A 24013-nucleotide genomic window follows, 5' to 3' on the forward strand; every position below is an offset into this window, starting at 1 on the left:
TTTCTTAAGCATCTTTGCACAATTCTTCCCTGAAAGTAACAAATGTTTTCACATTTCAGGATTCTGATGGCCTTTTCTATTGATGATTGCATTCCTCTTGTATAGTATTTTTCTGTCACTGCTTATTTTGTTAATTTTTTTTTTCAAATTATTACTCCAGACAACCAAAATATTGTTATCCTCAGTATTCATATCACCTTTACAGGTCTGATTTATATATATATATATATTATTATTATTATGTGACACCTCCAGGGAGTCTAAAGACTCATCGAGGGAGAGTGTGCCAACAGCATCGAATGTTTGAGATCTTCCGCCTACTAACCGCGTTCAAGCTTGCTTAACTTTTTGGTGCGCCATTAGTAGCAGAAGCTCTACCATTTCTCAATTTCTAAGCTTTTCAATAGCCTCCAGAACATATTTGTACCTTTATCATATTATTTTCATGACTTTTATTTAACTACTTTTACATGCAGCCTAGCTTTCTTAATTAATTTGTATATTTTCTCCCTCGCCTACTCCCGTTTACGGGAATAAAAAAGGCGTTAGCTGATTTTTTTTTTTTTTTTTTCTCCAAGTGCTTACTATCTGATTTTACGGAAACGGGAGATTAAAATAACTTTATTCCCTTTCTTGGAAACTTGTAATTAGTATGTAGGGATTTATCATTTTGTTATGTAACCTTTGAGAGGGCTAAAATTTGTGACAGAAAGTTCTAGTATCTAGTAATTCTGGAAAGTAAATCTACGAAATTTATGTACGAAGACAACATAGAAAAGGAGTCAAAATGTGATCGGAAATATGTTACACGTCATATCCTCAATCATTGCATCATTCCTAACGTCATCTCATGTGCTTGTTACTATGTAGACAGAAAAGTATGGATAGTTTTTTTTTTTTTTATTATTGACAAAAATAATAATTTATTTTTGTCAATTACTCAATGAACAGTTTTTCTTGATTTCACAAACATTTTCACAAGTAGGTATTTTCACTGTTTTTTTTTTTTTTTTTGTATAATATAATATAAATTATCTGATTATGAGAACGTCGTTTCACAAGACATCCAGAAGAAAGCGCTAGTTAAAAAATGTAAGTGAAAAGAGAACAAATTGGGCACAATTATGTACGTGCAAGTACACACTAGTATAGCAAACGGTGCTGCTGTAGAAAATATGGAATGGTAGCGTAGCTCGAAAAATGGAAGACTCTCTAAAAATATAGGATATAAAATTTACATGATGTTTATTACTCTTACCCACGACAAGAAAAAACTATGGAATTACAAATAGTTTCTGACACAGTCGGATTTAAGGTAGTTTCTTAAAAATATCTATACTCTTATAATCACATCGTCACATGAGCAACTACAAGACATCATTGATGATCCCAAGATATACAGCGAGACCAACTTAGGTTGGTTTAATCAGCTAGAGACTGTACCCACATGTTTTAGCCTGGTTAGGTTAGTAAATTAGAAGTTAGTTATCTAAATGAAGCAAAGCATATTAAAATATAATTTCCCACTCAGGCTATGTGGTATCCCCCATTTCTGAATTTAAAGGTATCAAAGTCATTATTATGTGATATGATATTTCATAGTGACAGATATATTAACTGTCGCTATGAAACACACTGATTTTGCTTTAAATTATTGGAGAACTTGCATTATTTTATTTGAACCCAGTTTAAGATGAAGACTTCATAAATAGCTTCTATTGTACTCTTATATTGCTCTCCACCTTGCAAGCTCCATGACAAAATTATCCGCTATTTCTGAATAGTACAACAAATTAATTAAATTAGGAAGAGATGCATACCCTAATCAGAACTGCACAAATTTTAAAAAAGACAGAGAGCAAAAAATGCGTAAAAGTTTAAGCTGATAGATGTCAACTCCACTCTCCAATAAACAAGTTGTGGCTTGAATTCCACTATGCCATGAATATTTGTGAAAGTGAGACCACCATCTGGAGATTAAATATACTTCTTTAGCCACATCAATTCATTCACTTCAACAATTCATTATTGGAGTCTTGATGTGACTTGAAGTATGCTTAATCTCTCGAGCTAGGATGCCTGGTTTATTTAATTGTCATTCTCATCCCCAGTACTAAATACATGTGATAGATTTACAAAATTTCATGGGTAGGATTCGCATTAAAAAAAAACAACAACAACTTAATGATGTGTATTTTAGTATTTACTCAATGAAGGCATTTCTATGTTTGTCCAAAATGTTATAGGGCATAAAATTTTAGATGAAAAGGAAAGCAACTCCTTTTTGAGGAATATAGTGAGATACAATCCTTAGATATAGAAAACGTCCATTTTTGTAGCAAACTATAGCAGTTCAATAAACTACCCGATTTATTTATTTATTTTTTTTTGTGATGGTGTTAGTGAACATCATAACAGGAAGAAGATGTGCTATACTAGCCACAGAACCCACTTGCATTTAACCGCAGAATATTTTCTCATACTGAAAATAACTGATTTTATATATGCAGTTTAGGAAGAACATGTTAACTGAAAGGCGAAAAAAAAAGAAAAAGATGTGTGTTTAGGTTGTGAATTGTGGTTATATGTTGTGATTGGGTTTTGTTTTGCTCACATGTTTCTGAATGTCTCTGTTCTTTTATAAAAATATTATTCCTTTTTTTATATAGGAGAAAGAATGTTTTTTGTTTAAACTGGTTGAGATTGATTGCTGGACTGTTTTGTAGTAGTGAAGCAGAGACAGTTCATTCCATGTTCCACATGATTTTTTTTTTTTTTTGTCATATATATTTGAGGTTTATGGCTATGGGCCATTCAAAGTAACACATCTGTTTCTGGCTGCACTGGTTGCGTGAGTGTACACTTATTATAAGTGTATTAGAAAATTGGAAAAAGTTTTTCTGCTTGGTTTCTTGTTTCAATCCTTTCCCCAGGCATTAGAAAACAAAACTAGTACATGAAATATCTTCACAACTAGTCTAGTTGTGAAGGAGAAGGGAATGGTGGATGAGCTGATTGCTTTCACGGATTATCTGAACAACTTGCATCCCAATATAAAATTCACTCTTGAACTAGAACAGCACAAAAAATTACCTTTACTTGATATCCTTGTCAAAGTAAACAGAGAACAAAAAAGTTTTATCTTTCTCCATATACAGAAAACCTACCACAATGGGAAGAATTTTAAATGTTGCTTCACACCGTCATCAATTGCAAAAGATAGGCATAATTAAAACTTTACGAGACAGAGCATACAATATATCAAGCACATCAAATAAAAGGAATGAAGAACTGTGCTACCTGAAACAGAACTTCACACTTAATGCCTTTGAACCCAAGTTGATCAGAAAAATTCTTAATACACCTCCTGCAACTCCCTTACTTAACCAAGATTTCAAGAATGCATTCATGTTGCATTACATCAAGAATATCACAGACAAAGTGGCTGCATTGCTCTGCGAGTACAAACATAAAAGTGGCTTTTTTTATCTTTACAAAAAATATCAATATTCTTACATTTCCTCCAAACCTCCACATCACCCCATGAAAAAACCAGGCATTTATGAGATTCATTGCTCTTGTGGCATTTGTTATGTAGGCCAGACAGGAAGGTCGGGAGACATCCACATGTCTGAACGCACAAAAGACGTCGAAAAAAGAAGAGAGCATAAATCAGGCCTGGCATTCCACTACTGGCCATCAAGTACTCTGGCAACAAACAAAAATGTCATATATTGATAATAACCGTATCACAAGAAAATTTAAAGAAGTCTCACAAATGCTTAGGATCCCTACACAATGCAATAAAAATCAAGGCTTAATTTTACATCAAGTGTGGTCTTCTTTCATCAAAAATGTAACTGCCACGGACCTAGGATATAGCATGTGTGATACCACAAAACATGATAGCAACAACTAGCAACGTTCCAACATGCATACAGTAACGAATTTATCATTTGTATTCTGGTTTATCAATTATATTTAACAGTTCTGAAGTTATCCAAAACATCTAATATGTTTTGGATAACTATGTGTAATTAATTATGTGTAATTACTCTTTCTGGCAGAAACTCAGATCTCACCCCCCTCTAGCACTATTCATCTGAACCTTCCAAACTACACACTCTTTAACTCCTTTTGACTCAAGGGTGGCGCTGCGCATACATCTGCTTCGATATACCTTGCCAGAGAGCACCCAACCTAGAATCACCCAACTTTGATCTTCTCTGGATGAAAATATCCCTACCCAACTCAGTCATTTTCATAGGCTGTCTCTATTGCTCCCCAAATGCAACCAACCACTCTGAGCTCTTTAATTTCCTCTTCCTAAAAATTGACTTTCTCCAGTCCCACTTTCCCAACAGCGAAATCATCCTCTTAGGAGATTTTAATGTCCACAATACCAACTGACTTTCCTCCTCCAGCTTTACAGATCCTGCAGGCAGATTTGCTGAAATATTCGCCATCACTAATGACCTTACACAACTCGTTCAGATCAGAAAAATAATACCTGATAACCCAAACCACTCTTCAAACACCCTAGACCTCTTCCTGACCAATGACCCTTCCAGATACACAGTGAAAGTAGAGGGCTTGCTAGGTAATTCTGACCACAACCTAGTGCTCATCTCCTCCCCATGCAACAGCATTTACACAGCCACTCCCATACAAGAATAGTTTAGCATTATAACAGTGCCAAGTGCGACAGCCCTCTGCAACTTCTATGCCTCATTCCTATGTTTAGACTATTGTTCCAACCCAAACACATGCGCTGAACTCATAACCAAAGTAATCCTCACTGGCATGGAATCATACATTCCCTACAGTACTTTGACCTGCCATTCCCTAACTAAACTCTGGTTTTCCAAAAGCAGATTAAAATTCAAATACTGCAAATTCAGTATAAATAAAAAACCAAATACACCATCAGTGGCTCAGATCAAGAACCCCATCCTTGTTTAGAGCTTATACCCAAGCCCGAAATAAATGCAAAAAAAAAAAAAAATCAATGCTTCGAAAAGAGTTCGAAAGAGCAAAAAGCAGGAAATTAGCAGCCTGTCCAAATGGCAGCCAAGCCTTTTGGTGTCTCACCAAAGCAATTGGCTGTAACTTCTGCCCAACACTATTCCCATCTCTATCATATCCAGATGGCTCCATTGCATCATCTCCTACAGAAAAATGCTAATCTCCTGGCCTCACACTTTGCCTCCAATGCATGCACAATCGACAATGGCAAATGTCCCCCAACCATTCTAGATGCCCAACATACAATGCACCCTATATCCTTTTGCCAGAAAGAGATCAGCAAAACACTGTCTAAATTAGACACAAAAAAGTCTCCTGACTCTGATGGCATTCCTCCAATTGTCCTGAAGGTTTGTGCACCAGAACTGTCTCCTGTCCTATGTCGCTGATATACACTGTCTTACTTCACTGGTATCTATCCCACAGCCTGGAAATTGGCCTATATTCAACCCATTACCAGAAAGGGTGACAAGTCACTGTGGTCCAACTACCGCCCGATCTCGCTCACCTCAGTCCTATCTGAAGTAATGGAAAAACTCATCCATTCCCAACTCCTACACTGCCTTGAAGCTACCTGTCTAATAAACAACCGCCAGTATGGATTATGTTGCTGCCGATCAATAGGAGATCTGCTCACATGTGTCACCCATCTCTGGTCAAATGCCATGGAAAAGTTTGGCGAATCTCAAGTGGTTGGACTTGATATTTCCAAGGTGTTTGACTAGATCTGGCACAAGGGCTTACTAAGCAAGCTACCGTCGTTTGGTCTATCTCAAGACATCTGTAATTGGATTGCCAGCTTTCTGTCTGGACACTCACTATGTGCGGTGATGGATAGCTCCTTATTCTCTCACCATTCAACTAATGCTGGGGTTCCTCAAGGTTCTGTCCTCTCACCAACCCTCCCTCCTAATATATATCAATGATCTACTTCTGCTTACCTCCAACCCCCAATACACAGTTTTGCAGATGACAGCACATTGCACTCCTCCCTTTCTTTTGATAAACCTTACTCCACACAACTCTCCTCAGCCTACAGAGCAGCAATCACCACTGCCCTTAATTCAGACCTCCAAGCCATCCTCCAATGGGGTTCAGATAACCTAGTCAATTTCAATGCAAATAAAACTCAGTACTGTCTCATTTCTCATAAAATAGAACCATTTTGACTATACCCAAATTTCCAGACAATCTGAGATTTCTCTTGGAATTATCCTGACATCAAGCCTCTCCTAGCACAAACACATAACGACCATTGCATCCGCAGCTTCTAAAAAACTAGGATTTCTCTTTCGCTCAAGACGTTACTTCACCCCAACAGCTATTAACATTATACAAATCACAAATCTGCCCAACCATCGAATACTGCTCCCGCATATGGGGTGGAGTCCCCAAAAGCTCCCTCAAATTGCTCGACTCCATACAGAGGAGAGCAATCAGACTTATTAATGACCCATTTCTTGCCAACTCACTCCCCCCCCCCCACTTTCACACAGATGAGCGGTCTTTTCACTATATATCTTCTACAAATATTTCCATGGAAAATGTTCATCCAAAATAGCATCAATAATTCCCCCACTTGGTACTAAGCTCATTGGAACACGTGCAGCTGCTGCTCAACATCCCTACACAGTGCACCTTGAAACCCACAGAACAAGTTTCTTCTCTTCCTCCTTCATCCCTGCAACTACTATACTATGGAACAGTCTTCCCCTTGATGTGTTCCCTAGGGAATACAATCTACAGTCATTCAAATCTAATGTGACCAAGTACCTTCTTTCCCAACCCATACACAGTACTAATGTACTATAGGTTGATCTACCAACCTCTCATATATGGGCTCAACATAAAAAAAAAAAAATTAATCATTAATAGGCTTTTGTTGTGTAAAACTTTCATGTACCACTACCCCTGATGATGCAGGAAACTTGTCAGGTTTTAATTGCTTATTTTTAATAAACTCCTTATTTATATTATATTATGGTCTTAATACCAAAAACTTCCCAAAGACCTACCCTTTATAAATCCATGCTGATCATCATAAAAAGTACTATGCCCATCAACTCGATTCTATTCCTAACCAATATCTCCAACGTTGACCTTGACTACAACTGTAGTTATAAAGACTAGTCTATAATTGGAAACTTCTGTCCTTAGGCCATGCTTGTGGAGTGGTACTATTTCCCTTCTTTCCACCCCTTAGGAACCTTACTGCAAGACTCATTAAATAACCAGGTCAATGGCATAGCTAACTGTTGTGCATGTTCCTTAAGAACACATGGTGATATATCATCCATTCTCACAGTCTTATTAACATCTAACCCAATCAACTTCTGATACCCTCTGATTCTTTCACTTCCAATTCTCCTAATGCTTGCCTCCCTTCTATATACAGGGTGTTTCAAAAAGAATGACCTGATTTCAAATAATTATATTTAATAATGAAAATGTGGTACAGTTACGAAATAAATTACCAAGTATGAAGTAAGGCCTAAAGTTTCACTCATCACAATTACAAATGGTGCAAGTTGCATTCATTTGTGGTTCATAGTTGCAGAGATATACAATTTTCAAATCAGGACATTCTTTTTGAAGATCCTGTATTTCACAGCATCATTTACACCAGTATAGTATATGTTAATAAAGTGCTTATTCAATAATACCACCATATCCTTTGCTAATGGGTGCTCTGCTGCCATGACTGTGCAACAATGTCAACTTGCCATAATTATTCTTTCTCCTGCTTGCCATATAGTTGAAGAATTCCCTGGAATTAATCTTGGCCTGATGGGTGCTCTGCTGCCATGACTGTGCAACAATGTCAACTTGCCATAATTATTCTTTCTCCTGCTTGCCATATAGTTGAAGAATTCCCTGGAATTAATCTTGGCCTGATCAGAAAATCTCTCATACTGCACTCTCTAATCTTCATGGATCCACTCTCCTGCTTGTTGTCAGAACATGCTTTCCTTCTCTACAAAGCATCAGTTATTTGTTTCATTGTTCCACCAGGAAAGCATGTTTTGTGTACTTTATTAGTCATGATACCTCTAATGATTTGAGTCCCCATACAATTATCTTTTGACTCTTTCTTCATAATGTTTACTTCCTCCTCATTCACATCAGCCAATCTCTTCTTTAGGTGTTTCATCTCATCTTACAGATGCTTCATTTCACTTTTCATTTTCACCAACTCTTGCCTAAGCTCTTCTTCTACAGTCTCAACTCTAGCTCCCATTTCTAATTGCTCTGACTTATCAATACACTTTTCACATACATTGATGCTTTCCTTCTTTTCATTTATCTAAAATTCCACAAATCTTTCACATTTTTCAGTGCATACATGAAGCAATTTTCATAATGCATCTACTAGGAAAGAAAAAGTCATCAATGGCAGAACTCGATCTTTGTGCCAAAACTTTTCATGCCACCAACATGTGCTTCTATATGTACACCGCTTTCAAAAGCAGAACCAGTAGGAACAAGTAGCAAAACACAATAAACAAACTACTGAAGGACACTTGTATCCAGCATGAAAAAATGTAATTTATGATAAAAAGTAACACTATACACTGTTTTAAAACACTTTTCTTAGTACAGTTCAAATATACCACTCTTTCACTCGCGACACTCCACAAATTATATTAAACCAATAATATAATTTCATGTCAAGTATAATATAGTCTGCACTTATGAGATGAAACTAATGAGAAGCTGATCTAGCCTTTGCTTTGCTTGAAACAAGGATTCAGTGCTGTTCTTCACTCATTATTATTATTACCTGACCTCCATGGAGTCAAAGGAATCATTGCAGGAGGTCTATACTCTCTCTCATGCAAAAAGATCATAAAACCATGCTTTAAACCTATTCACAGTTTTTGCACTCGCTACACTCTCAGGTGATGCATTCCACTTACCAATCACGCTTCATGCAAAGAATTTGCTTCTCACTCTCTTGCTCACACCCTCCTTATACAGCTTCTAGAGATGGCCTCTAGTTCTACCCTTGCTTCCCTCTACTCTATGAAAAATCTCCTCCATATTAATCTGGTAACAACCCCTCATCAACTTGGATGTCTGTCATATCCCCTCTTCTTCTTCTTCTATTCACAAGGCTCTGTAAGTTGCATTCTCTCAATCTCTTCTCATATCTGACATTCCATAGGAATGACAATGACTTGGTAAATCTTCTCTGGACTCTCTCCAATACATTCTCATCTCTTTGAAAACCAGGCAGCCAAACATGTGCACAGTAGTCCATATGGCTTGATCAAAGCCTTATACAAAAGAACCATAACCTCTTTGCTTTTGCATGCCAGTGTCCTCATCATTGCCATAATCCATTGCGATGTTTTTACAGTTTTAGCAGGGTGACCCTGAAACTCCAAGTCTTTGTTCACCATTACACCCAGATCTCTCATCTCTTCCACCTCCTTCAAAATTTCTCCATTAATTGTATACTCTGCATCCCAACCTTGCCTACCAAATTTCAAGACCTTTCACTTTGCAACATTAAACGAATCGCTCCATTCACTTTTCCACTCACATAGTCTATTGAGATCCTGCTGCACGGCCACATCTGCTTCTCATTGTTTTTTCCAGCTTTATCTGCAAGCAGCTGCATATCTCCAGTTAAGCCAGTCCCATTGCCATTAATGTATGAGTGAAAACAATAATGGTCCCAAAATCATTTAAAGTAGGATTGCCACATGCCTAGTGTGTGAAAGCTTATCGCAGTTTCACTACAAAATATTCAACAGATTTTTAGTGTTGCAGTTAAAGGTTCAGCTTCCTGCTTGTTGTCAATGCAATGCATTTGTAAAAATGAGAAATGTTCTTTTATCAGTTAGATGAAAATACCATTTTTATGTGATAATTTCAATGAATTTTGCAATCATAAAAGTAATTGAAATTGGGTATGTGCTCCAAAAGAGGTATTTATAAAATATTGATGTGAAGTCAATAACTTCTGTACACAAGTAGTCCAGTCATTGTTCACATTTAAGGAAAGGATTGAAAAATCCATTTCATTAAATCCTTGTGTTTCATTAAAATTAAAATTTGGAGTGATGTGAATAAACAATTATGAATAAATGAATGCTATGAATAAAATAAACAGTTTGTTTATTATTATTATTATTATTATTATTCAGGCCTCCATGGAGTCAAAAGACTCATCGTGGGAGGTCCTTCCTAAGAACATAAAGTCTGTCAAGACTCATCGAGGGGAGGTTCCCCCTAAGAAACACAAAGTCTATCATACCACTCCTTAAACTCATTGACCGTTCTTGCCTTCACCACTCTATCAGGCAATGCATTCCACGACTCAACCACCCTCCATGCAAAGAAACCACTCCTCACCCTCTTGCTCACAGTTTCCTTTCGTAACTTCCAGGGATGGCCTCTTGTCATCACTCCTTCCCGCTGTTCAACAAAGTGAAAAAACTCCCCAGTGTCAACCCTGTAACCACCTCTCAACAGTTTAAAAGTCTCAATCATATCACCTCTCCTTCTTCTATCTGCCAAACTCTGCAGTCCACATTCCCTCAGCCGATTCTCATAACTATCCTTGTACAGTCCTGAGACCATCTTTGTCATCCGTCTATGTATCTTTTCCACAGTTAATTTATCCCCTTCAAATCCTGGGGACCAAATCTGAGAACAATAATCCAAGTGTGGTCTGATCAGAGACTTATACAATGGAATAATAACCCTCTTATCTCTGCAGGTCAGTGTCCTTCTCATAATTGCAGCAATCTTCTGTGTTACCTTCGCCACCTTTGCAATGTGTCCCCTAAACTTCAGGTTTCTATCAATCATCAACCCCCAGATCTCTTGTCTCCCCAACTTCTTCCAGTATAACTCCTCCCATAGAGTATGCAGCATCCCATCGATGTTTCCCAAACCTCAAGACCTTACATTTTGCTGCATTAAACTGATCCCCATTCATTTGCCCATCTATCTAGCTTATTCAAATCCTCTTGCAGGGCTACCACATCTGCACTATTACTAATAATCCTTCCCAGCTTCTCATCATCTGCAAACAACTGAATATCCCCTTGCAATCCATTGGCAATGTCATTGATATAAAGGTTAAACAATATAGGTCCTAGTACTGAGCCCTGTGGGACCCCACTTGTAACCTTCTGTCTCCTTGAAACTGCTCCACCATACACAACTCTCTGATACCTATCAGACAGCCAATCCTGAATCCAGTTGACCAATCTGACATCCAGACCCATGTGTTGCCACTTAAATATCAGCTTATCATGTGGAACCCTGTCAAATGCCTTTGCTAAGTCTAAGAAAATTGCAGTATATGCCTTTCCCTCATCTAATGTTCTTGTATACGGTCCCTCACTACTTTCTCTAAGATCTTAACAACTACTGATGACACACAGACTGGTTTATAATTAGACACTTCCAGTCTGTTACCACCCTTATGCAATGGCACTATCTTACCTTCCTTCCATTCCCTGGGCACCTTTGCCGAAGCCAGACTTTCATTGAAAAGCCAGGTTAAAGGCACTGTCAGTTCCCTAGCACATTCTCTCAAAACTCGTGGTGAAATACCATCCAGTCCAAAAGCTTGCTGACTTTCATACATTTATTGCTGACTTTCATACATTTTTATTATAGCAGTTCAATTCAATTTAGTTAGGGAATTCTGCAGACTTGTACTGGATTTATTTGGGAGTATAACATCATCTGAATAAAGTAAACAGCTGAGATTAACATCTCCAATTTTGATATCAAGTTTAATATCACTTTCATGTTGCACTTTAATGGAATAATTTACATTGATGCACAAGGAGAAGTAATTAAACATTGTTTAATTATTTCTCTTTGTGTCATAAATTTCATTTATGGCAAAGGGAAATAATACAAAGATTTCACTGTACCTGATTTAGCATCCAGCCATCCTCTTATATCTCCTTCAGTTCTAACTGCTGACTTACCACTCATATATAGACTGTATTAACTCAGTATAACATACCACTTACACAATATGATTGTAGCATTTCAAACAGCTTTTCTCTTTGCACCTTGTTATATGCCTTTTCCAGATTTAAAATTATAATCTACTCTCCTCTGTTCCTAATACTCGTGACTTCAGTATACATAACCTGGATAACATTCTCTTTGCTCTTATTTTTTCTTAAAATTCTGTTTACCGTCATCCTTCTGAAATGTGACTTTGTTCTCCTTCATATTCATGGTACTTTTCACTTCTTTATCATTCATCTTACATTTATTTTGATAGCATATACAGTCAGAGTAAGTGCATCCATTTGACTGTCTCTCATTTTCCTGTCCGGAGAGATGTTTATTAGAAATGTTCATTTCTAATAAACATCTCTTTCTCTCTATCTCTCTCCCTCACACTTCTCCTCAGACATCCCATGCATCTATAGTCTCAAGGCCCCTCTTTCTATGCATCTTCAAGGTCATGGCATTTATTACTATTTTTTTTGGCTTTCCACTATTGCTTTTTAATAACATACTCATAATTCTATCTTGCCAGTCTAGTTGTCCAAATGGATAGCATCTTCAATCCCCAGGTTAGGTGTCATATCCCACTATGGTATATTTGATTTTTTATCATCATTACTTATTGGAAGCCTGAAATGGCAATGGTTTCAAAAGTATCATGTTTGGTCTCTATAATGGGTTTCTGGATAATCTGATCTTTACCCTTTCCATGGTATTAATTTATCACGTTTGCAGTCCTTTGTCCTTCTTATTGCCTCTTCTTACAAACACACTATTCTACTCTTACATCATTCTTCACAGGGAGGACTTCACATATAACAGTGTATTCATTATTTCACATTTTGTCTCTCTCCCTCCTCCATCATCATAGCATTTGGTCTTCCATTTCAGCTAGCAATCATTTCTAAAATTGTCCTACCTCATTCTGCAACCACCTTTATTTACTTCCCAACCTCATCAGTTCATTCCTTACCCCCCCCTATTTTTATGCTCATATTTACTTATTTTGACATCTTTTGTATCTTCGCTGTCACCATTCATTCATTCATTCTGCTATTCCAGTTTCTTCATTTTGCAGGGCATTTTATTACAGTAGTTCATAAGTGAACCCCCCCCCCCAATGGATTAGTTACCATATTTATTGATCAGGCTTTGTATACATATTTTTATTGTTGAAGCTTAAAGCATTTTCATGGATGATTCAAACTCATTCATCTAAATATATCATATACCTGGCATATAAAAGTTTGAATACTTAATGATTCAGCCTAAATTGAATATTCTGACTTAAAAGTAATGTTTTAATGTTTTTTTCAGTTTCTCTGTTTTTGGAGCCAACATCCCATAATGATGACTAGAAACGTAAAGAAACATAAGTGGAAATTTTTTTGTAATTGCATTCAGATGTCATCAAACTCCATGTTATCTTCATGCTCTCCTAGATTTATCAATGAAATGAAAATAGAAGCCACTGTTCATATTCAAAAGCCAGCAGATGTAATAGGATGCTCACCTGTTTCTGTTTGCTCACTTATAGGGAAAAAAAAGCATCTCATTAGAATTCAAGAAGAAGAAATTAAAAGAACTATGCTTAATTTAAAAAAACTTGATTTGAATGATATTTCACAGTATCCTGCAGTTATTTCCCTTTCTCCACAAACTGTTACGGAACGAATTCAGTGTTTAAAAGAGATAGGGATTTGCTGCATTAATTTACGAACCATACAAAGGTAGGGAAATTCCTTCAGAAAATTATTACTGTTTATAATTATTAGTAGCATATCTTCATGAGTTAATAGGCTGACTGTAGGAAATCTCACTCAAACAATAGCATGTCATACTTACACCCTTTAATTTCATTCACATTCACAATATTATTATTATTATGTTACACCTCCAAGGACTCATCGAGGAAGGGCACCTACTCTACAACTCTCCGTCCACCAACTGCAGCAAACCGCATCATCTACACCAACGCCATCTACTATCCACCATCACCACTGGTATTTTCACAGACAAATTCCAAACATCTATGCCCACAGCAGGATTTGAACCAGCAGCCTTTTGGCTAGAGAGCAGATACACTAACCACTTGACCAACCAGGCTGGCATTCCACTCCTTTACTTCTATCCACATAACTCCAATAACTTTATAGAAGAAAATACAGAAAGAATTATCCATAGCATTGATAAGGAATTTCTGTATGGAGAATGATGATGGTAAAAGTGTCAAAAGTATTTTGAAAATTGTGAAGAGGGCCAGAAGTGTGTATTGGGCTGGAAGCAAGTTATCAGTGTTATGAATAGTAACAAAGTTGATGAAATTTTGAATAATGCAAATATAGAATGAATGAAAGAGATAGCAATTCAAATGGTATGAATGAAGCAATGATGATTAAGAAGATCAACAAGACAGAAGTAATGAAAAAAATATTGTGAATATTTTTTTCATTACTCAAGCTCACACTGCTAACTTACAGCAGTGTGAGCTAGAGCAAAATGGAGAAATGTCCGGTGAGTGGTATAGGATATGAAAGAGCATAAGAAAGAGAGAACAAAGATAGTATTGTATATTATATTATAGAGATTTCATGAATGAATAACAAAATTTGTTTTGTTAATACGTGTGAAACTTTGTTTATGAATTTATTCCAAGTTTATGCATACATTGTTTCCAAGAAACAGCCTATGCATAAATCATGCCGATATTCTGTTTGAAATGGATAAATCCAATGATTGCCACATCTCTCAAACACATGCAGCAAAGTGTCATTGAATGATCTTTTCTAATTTCGAAAACCCCTTTGTCAAAAAAGAATTTATGCATAACATATCCTTCCTACACATGAAAATTATAAGAATTGTATTATAAGAATCAATTATAAGAATTGCTTCTATCACCAGAGGCATGAATTGTAACTACTTTATGCTTGGGCTCCTCTTTTCCTTCCATGATATAACTTTTTCTAAAAAAGTTAATTCTTGCATTCTGTCACTTTTTAATTTTTTTTTTCTTGTTTGTTTGAAAATCCAAAAATGTTCTTTGATTAAGTTATTAAAATACATAAAAATATATATAAAATTCTTAATAACATCAATTGAAACTGGCTGATAACAATTGCTATTATCCAATATACTGTGCGACCACAGATGTGAGACCCCATGACACTTCTGCACATGTCAGAAAAAGGAGAATCCATTCCAATAATAGGGTAATCAACGCATTTCGCAGGATGAGTGTTTATTATTATATGTCTGAAAATTAACATTTCTTTTATGAAAATTCTAGTTATTAAAGTGGTAATTATTTTGCTTGTACAACAGTTGGAAAATTTATGTATAAAGCATGTGATTTTGAATGTTGGTAACAAATTTGTACATCACCTTATTCCTTTCTCCCCTTTAACACGAATTGACTTTTCTTGGCACATTGCCAGCCGAGGGTCTCACATCTGTGGTCGGACAGTACACTAACAGCTTTTATTCCCTTATAGGGAGTAGTAGGCAAGGCTGTTTTAGCCCTGTCTGGCATTTGGAGATCTGGTCAGGAGATGGCTGTAAGTGCAGCCATCTCATAGTCTCTAACACAATATTATCTGAAATAGCATGGATTCTACAATCAATTTTCTAGAGTTTGCAGGATAAAAAAACCCAAGTTTCCAGGAAGAAAAACACCTGCTTGCTCATGGCAGAGATCAGCTAAATCAGGAACCGATCAAAGCAAGGCTTAGAAAAAGTTCCTTGGTTTGGTGACTAAAATTGAATTTAGGTCTTTCTTTGGGTTTACTAGCACTGTGAATTCAAATGTCACTTCCACCAAGCTATAACAGGCTCTTCTTATTATTATTATTATATGAAATTAGAGCCTCTGTAGCTCAGTCAGAAAAACCTGGATTCGATTCCTGTCCAAGATATGAGGAACCTTTATCTAGTCTCTTTCAACTAAAGGTGAGTTAGCCAGGATCTCATATGGAGGTAGGAGGTTTTTTTGCCTGTAAACTCTGGTTTTTCGTTCCCCAGAACAGGCAAACTGGCTCCGTGAACACACATTTACAGACATAAAAATTGTCCCCCCACTCTGAATGCCAGACTCTGCCAACAAGCTGGTTTGGGTTTCCCATAGTCACATAATCATAGCAGACCCTGCATCAGGCAAGATAAAATGCTATAAAAAGGAAGATTATTATATGAAATTTTATTATAATTATATGAAAATGAATATGAATGCCACAGTCTTCCATTGGGATACTAGATGAATGTAAATCTCCCAGTGGAAGACCGATAATAATAATATTATATGTGTACCTCTAGGAGTTAGGTAACTTATCATGGCAGGGATCTACTTATACACACATGCCCTACGTGCCATACCCTCCTTAAAGTTGTTCACATATGATGCAGTCATCACTCTCACATTCTATTCATCTTACTCTCTATCCACCAAAAGAAAATCTAGATTTTCATCATCATCATCAAATTCCTGACATGTACCCTCAAGGGGTGTACAGGATATGATAGTACTTCATGAAAAATTTACCTCATTACTAACTTGCTATCTACAATTTTCCTCCAAATCATTCTGTTACTTGTCAAGACCCCAACATTATCAGATCTTACATTTCTACCATCTAAGGCACTTTGTACCATATCAATCCACCTATATTTTGGTCTTCCTCTGGGTCGTTTTTCTGCCAACCTGGTAGAGAACACTTGTTTTGCTAATCTTTCCTCTCCCATTCTGTTCAAGTGACCATACCACCTGAGATTAGCTCTGGTAATCCATTCCTGAATGCTGACAATGTCAAGTTCTTTCCTAATATCCTTGTTTTTAATATGATACTGCCATTGATGCCATCTGTCCATGCCCCTAATCTTTCTCAGGGCTCTCATATCTCCAGTCTCTAGTCTTTGGTCAAGTGTTTTACTTCTGACCCAGCTCTCAGATCCATAAGTTAAAACTGGTTTGAACACTGTCTTGTATACAGCTAATTTAGTATTCCGACTAATTTCTCTCTTATTCCATATGAATTTATTTAATTGACTTCCTACAATACCAGCTTTGTTGATTCTGTTGTCTATTTCCATATTTAATTTACCATCTACAGTAAAAATCGTGCCTAAGTAGCTGAGATGTTTTACTTGTTCCACAGGCTCCCCATTCAAAACACAGTTGACATTTTCAACAATTCTACCTATTTTCATTGTCTTTGTCTTTTTATTGCTGACTTTCATACCATATCTATTACAACAGTTATTCAATTTAGTCAGGGAATCTTGCAAACTTGTAGCGGATTTATTTAGAAGTAAAGCATCGTCCGCATAAAGCAAAGAGCTGACATTAACATCTCCAATTTTGATATCATGTTTAATACCACTTTCCTTCATAATGTGATCCATATAGATAATGAATAACAGAGGGGATAATGTACATCCTTGTCTCACACTAGATTTAACATTAAACCATCTTCCTGTACTTACTTCAATTGTAACTGCTGACTTACAACTCAAATAAAGACTAAGAATTGCTTGATATAATGCCCCATTGACACCATATAACTGTAGTGTATTGAATAGCTTTTCTCTTGGCACCTTGTCATATGCCTTTTCCAGATCGACAAAACTTAAATACAGATCTTTGTTATATTCCCATGCTTTCTCAACTATTTGTCGTAAAGTGAAGATCTGATCCTGACAGCCTCTATTTTGCCTGAATCCAGCTTGTTCTTCACTAAGCTTTTCTTCCACAATTCTTCTCAACCATTTCTCAAGTATACTTGCATACATCTTGCCAGGAACACTCAGTAGGGAAATACCTCTGTAATTCTCACATTCAGTTTTATTTCCTTTTTTATATATGGGTACTATTAGAGCTCTACTCCAATCATCAGGAATTTGTCTCTCTGTCCAGGCTTTCTGAACTATACAGTGCAGCCACTGTGAGGCTTTTATACCACCATACTTCAGCATTTCTGGTCGAATATCATCTACTCCTGCTGCCTTTCCACATTTTAAGCCTTTGATGGCTTTTTCTACTTCAAGTACGGATATGTATTCCTGGCTGTATGTCGGTTGAGTGTTTTTTAATGCTGTGCTATCACTGCTTGTTTCGTTTAGCAATTTTTCGAAGTACTTCATACTTCAAGGATATCTTTTTCTCCTGTTTTCATGTCACCTTTATCATCTCTAATTCCTTTTACAGCACTCTTTCCTCCATTTCTGAGCTTCTTCAACAACCTCCAGAATATCTTGCCACCTTCTTGATACTTAGTTTCTATGTTCTTACCAAACTTCTCCCATGATTTTTGTTTAGCTAGTTTTACACAGTGTTTAGCTTTCTTACAATTTTCTCTGTATTCTCTTATAGCACAAGCTGACTTATCTGCCAGGAACTTTTGATATGCTTTCTTCTTTTCTTTCACTGCCTCTAACTTCTTGTGTTCACCATGGAGTTCTGATTTTTATATCCTTGCAGACAACGTCACCAAATGCCTCTCTAGCTGAATCAATTAGTGTTTTCTTCAGGGCTTGCCACTGAATCTCAAAGGTTTGGTTGCTGTTCTCAAACTCTTTCATTTTTTCTTCAATAATCTTTGTGTATTTTAGTCTACAGTTAACTTCTGAGAGCAGCTCAACTTTGATTCGCTTTAAAACTTTCTTACGTGTTATTCTTTTCAATATGAAATTCAATTTTATCCTGCTCAAGACTAAATAGTGATCACTTCCAATTTCAAATCCTCTGTACACTCTGGTGTCCTGCACCAGGGAGTAAACATCACTATCAACAATAACATAGTTAATAAGACTTTTCATATTCCTTGGCTCTTCTCTCCATGTGAATTTGTGCACATTTTTATGTTGGAGCATGGTATTAGTAATAACCAGTCCATGTCCTGAGCAGATATCCAATAGGTATTTGCCATTAATATTAGCTTTGCTCTTTTCTCCAAATTTTTCCAAAACATTTTTGTACGAGGTATGTGCTAATACCGTAGATTGAACAGATTTGTTCCAAAGAAAAAATGTAAATGGGACTAAAGAGGATGAGAAGCTGGCTGTTTGGAAATTTGATATTCAGCTATGAAAAGATGCTGATCAACTCCATATGTCTGACAATCACTTCCTACTCTGCTATTTAGATCCCCAACAAGGACCAAAAAATTCCTCCACTTCTACCTTAGTAGAGCCTTCTGTGGGACCATCAGCACAAATAAGTCTCATTGTTCAGTTCCCTATTCTGATATTTGCCCAAATCACTCTACTTGACGCTGCCTGCCATTCAAGAAGACGAGCCTCGTATTTTGTGTTGAATACTATGGCTACTCGTTCTTTTCCTTGAAAGCACTTAAGATTATAAGAATGACTCTTGATTCCTCTCTCTCTCTCCCCTTATCTATGGTAAGAGGAGGGGGGGGGGGGTTTAAAAAGGATATATTAAAAGATTTCGCTCGTCTCTTTCTTACAAATTCGTTACCAGCTTCTTTATCTATCATATGAGGTCTCCTATGCTTGTTTTCCAGGATTCATATGCAACACCTTAATTTGTCCTCATGATCAACATTTTACTATTCCATTATCATCTTGGTCACTTGCTTCTATACTCTATCTACTGGTTTTTCATCCCTCAGAACCTTGGGAACTACATCAGAGTACAGTAGATGTGATTGTATCAAGCCTTAATAAATATGTACATCTTGATGTGATCCAGGCATGATCATATCAAGCCTCATAAAGAGATACAATGATCTTTATATTAGTGTTATATTTTGTATCTTTATATTAGCATTCTACATATCATTGCTATCTTCTGTATTTTTTTTTTTTAATATTTTTGCCATCTTTGCTATACATAGAGCCAAATTCAAACTTTTTGTAAGGATGTGGAACAAAATCTCATCAATGTAATATGCCTTCCAGAAATTCTTCAACGTAGAATACATAACTTTGTCTTTGGCAACATTGAACTGATATTCATAATCATTTGTCAATAACAACAGTCTGCTTCGAATTCTTTATCATAATTGTTCCATATTACTCTACCCAGCTTAGCATCATCTTCAAACATTTGGATATCACTCTTCAAAATTTTCTGATAATCATTTATTTACAAAACTAACCAACAGCAGTTAAAGGACATTAGTCCACTGTTTAACTTGTTGCATCAAATCTCTGGAAACTATTTATTTAAAATTCTGAACTATCAAAAATAAGAAAAAAAAAACCGTGCAATATTTTAAAATGTTACTGTTTTTAATTTTACTAATAGTGTGTGTTAATACAGTATTTATTATATACTAATGAACTATACATTATTACTTATTTTATGTGTATTTTTAATTCATGTTTTTCACATGTCATGATTTATTGTTATTATTATCATCAGACCTCCACGAAATCGGAATCATCATGAGAGGTCCCACTGTCAAATACATAGCTCATTATGCTGTGGTGGAGCCTTCATGACTCAGTCAATGTTGACAATATCCTTTGGTTAGAAAGAGCTGGGTTCAAATCCCATTCAGGACATGAACTTTTCTACAGTCTTTTCAACTGAAGATGAGTTAGCCAATCTCATACAGAGGTCGAAGAGTTTTCCCCTCCTGGAAATTCTGATTTTTTATCCTGCAAAACAGGCAAACCAGCCAGAAAGAGACATAATTTACAGGCATAATACACTGACCTCATTGCCTTAGTTGTTTTAGCTATAAAACCAAAACAACTATTCCAAAATATTATCTTCCTTTAGAACTCATACTGTCCATCAGAGAATATGTCTGTTATCAACCCAGTTCTTAATCTTGGTCCTCTCTAACACTGTAACCAGAACTTGAAGCCTTAGTCTTACCTTTATGAAACAAAATAAGTTTGCTCTTTCTACTTCTTTGAAAATTGGTCCAGCATAATACTCGTGTTAATAAGGTATGTCAAAACTGTTTAACTTCCTGGAACATTCTCTCGAAATCCCTGGTAATATATCATTAAGCCTTACATCCTTATTAAGTTGACTCATTTCCTTATATACCTCCTACTCAGTCCTTCCTCCACCCTTCCCACTCTACTCAAGTTCTGCATGAAATATATTTATGAATTGCTCATTTAATATCTCAACTATATCCTCTGTAGAGGTTATCATTCTACCATTTTCACTGACCAGTATCATCCTTCTATAATCATTCTTTCTTCTACTGACCACATTGATAAAACTATCTGTTTTTTCAATGTGTGACTCACCTGCTCTTAGTATTCCTCATGCAATTGATTATTAATGCCACACACCTTTTGCTACTTTCATAATGCCCTGTTCCAGATTACATGCCTCACCTCTTCATTCATCTATTTCATATCTACCTTATTTCACCTCCTGACCCTTGGAATAGTCCAAGCCAATTTCTAAATGGAATACATTTAGACTTTGGCTCTACTAGATAGTTCTTGAGTAGTGGCCATGCAGCATTGATTTTCTTTCCATCTAGTTCCTTATTCCATGATATTGCTGCATGCTGCCTCCCGAGTTTTTCATAATCACCTGCCTTACAGTTCCATATATATCCCTTTCTCATAGAAGTCCTCATATTGCTGGCTACCACCCAGGTGATCACTGATCACTCTTCATGGTCACTCACCAACTGGAGGAAGATTTGATATCCCATTTATAATAGCATCCTCTGATGAGATGATCAAATCCAAGTCCTTTCTTCCTCATGTGCCCTCTGTTACATGCTGCCTTTTTACCTCTCAAAAACATGAGAAATACATTCCCTTTGCTCTCAGATGCCATATTTTATTATCATTATTATTATTGTGTAACAACTCCAGGGAGTCCAAAGACTCATCGAGGGAGGGCACCTACTCTACAAATCTCCATTTCTACCACTCTACCGACCGTAATTACCTTCATCATCTACACCAACGCCATCTACCCCGACCTCCACCACTAGTATCTTCACAAGCAATCACAAACATCCATGTCTACGGCAGGATTTGAACCCGCAGCCCTTTGGCTGGAGAGCAGTGGAGAGGTTTTTATCCTAATCTGTATTACCATAATGATCACCTAATTTGCTTATAAATTTCCTTCTTACTGTCCTCCACATTACCAGATCTATAGCAGCATCTGACAAAATATTTTATTCTTTCCACTTATACCCTTCATGCCTTACCCTTAAAACCAATAGTGGTTTTAAGGGTAAGGCGTGAAGTATAAGTGGAAACTATTAATTACTTCATCTCCATCTTGAATGGGCATAACTCCTTTGCTATTTTCAACAGCAATCCTCCTCTCTTTCTGCCCTGTCTGTCTTCACAAAAAACATCATACCCCTTAATCTTTATTCCTGTCAGGATGCCTTCCTCACCCAACCACATCTCATTTATTCCTTTGTTTCACTTTTCACTTGTTTCAGTGCAACAATTTCATTCCCCTTATTTCAAATACTTCTGGAATTCCTAAACAAACATAATAGCTCATTTTTGGTTCTGTAACATGCCCCACTGATACCACTTCTCAGATGTGACTCCTTACCCCTCCACAGCCATTCCTCAAATTCTTCAATTCTGTAATTCGAATTGGTTTCTCAAACATTCACTTCTACATGGTTCATCTACACTTCTCATGCATTATCTCCCTGTCCACCATGAATCCCTCTTACTTCCTCAGACCATTCAACTTTCAGCATCTTTCTATAAATCCAGAGTAATTTAATAAAAAGGTGGCACACCTTTTGGCAACGCCTACAGGTAAAGATGATCTCGCCATTGCTTCTGCCTGGTATCTCCACTTCTGGGCCTGGCTCTCACTGAAGAGACCTCAATAAAGGTTGAAACTAGTCTGGATAGTGGCCCTTCCTTTAAGGCATAACATTATACATATCTGCAAGGAGATGTGTTTTGCATCTCCTGAGATAGGAGTGATGTTAGCTTGGTCCACCTTTGCTACAAGTTGCCTGGTGTTGTACTACCTTACCCCAGTCCTGAAGATATTTTCAGGTGCAAACTTTGTTTGCTCACACTTGGATAAAGGATTAAACTAAATTTATTCCTGAGATCTGTTCGCTGTAGTCATTATTCTCCTTTCTAGCCAGTTCTCACCAAAACCATTAAATACAATTTGTCTCACTTATATAATTCCATCCATCCCTCAAATTCATCACACACATATTCACGGAATGCACTCCTTTCTTCTTGCACAGCTTCATTAGCATACCTTTCATGATCTTTGTTCATTGCCTTCATCTCATCGTTATCATACCTTGGCCACATACTGACTATCTTTCCTAGCACACTGTAATCTTTTACTATCCTCACTTCCTGATATCCAGTCTCATATGTTCCTTGTTCCCAACCAAGTCATTCTTCCTACTACCACTTCCATCTTTTGCCTATTAACATATACTTCTCATATCCAATACTTCAATCACTCTGTTCATTCTACCTCATTTTTCCTCCCTCCTCTGAGCATATCTGCAGTTCTCCTCATTTGACTCTGTATACATGCTTCATCTCAGAACTACTATGTAAGAACCAATGTCCTTACACAGTGTCTTTTATGGGCTGTGTAACCATAACGGCACCAATTTTGGAAAGTCTGGCTATCAGGTCTCAAAATGCCTGTCTCATTTGAACAAATTTGGCAAATAACCATACTTAGAAATTGGGATAGTGTGCATTGCAGATGCTGATTCTAAAAATAGTCTCTCAGACACGTAAAGACTTCTGTGTAATATTGATGTCTTCTTCCATCTAATCCTATGTGAAAGAGCATCCAAAGCTTAGTTTTCCAATCCAGACTCTGTACAGATGATTGCAGATGTAATTTTTGTATTCTTCAAGGTGGATGTTAACTTAAGTATAAAGAGCTAATAAGCTTCATTTCGGCAATGAAAATATTACTTAAATTAAGGGGATATTAAATCCCACATAGTTTTAAAACCGAATAAGAAACTCAAAGATCGGAATCAGAGAGTTTCTTGCCGAATATAGTAAACTATAAAGTATCGGC

General features: G+C 36.6%; 1 protein-coding gene across 1 annotated transcript in view; it reads left to right on the forward strand.

Annotated features, from left to right (window-relative positions):
* The first annotated feature begins 1174 nt into the window (after positions 1–1174).
* The window catches only part of LOC150100907 (transcription termination factor 5, mitochondrial-like), a 30547-nt gene continuing 7708 nt past the window's right edge, over positions 1175–24013 (forward strand). The window contains exons 1-2 of the mRNA XM_090401495.1: positions 1175–1465; positions 13336–13748. Coding sequence (XP_090257621.1) covers positions 13366–13748 — 383 coding nt within the window. The 5' untranslated portion in view covers positions 1175–1465; positions 13336–13365. The remainder of the gene's footprint in view (positions 1466–13335; positions 13749–24013) is intronic.

This window comes from Typopeltis vanoorti, chromosome 12 (genome assembly GCF_054136105.1).
Source record: "Typopeltis vanoorti isolate ZY-2024b chromosome 12, IOZ_Tvanoo_1.0, whole genome shotgun sequence".
Taxonomy (NCBI): domain Eukaryota; kingdom Metazoa; phylum Arthropoda; class Arachnida; order Uropygi; family Thelyphonidae; genus Typopeltis; species Typopeltis vanoorti.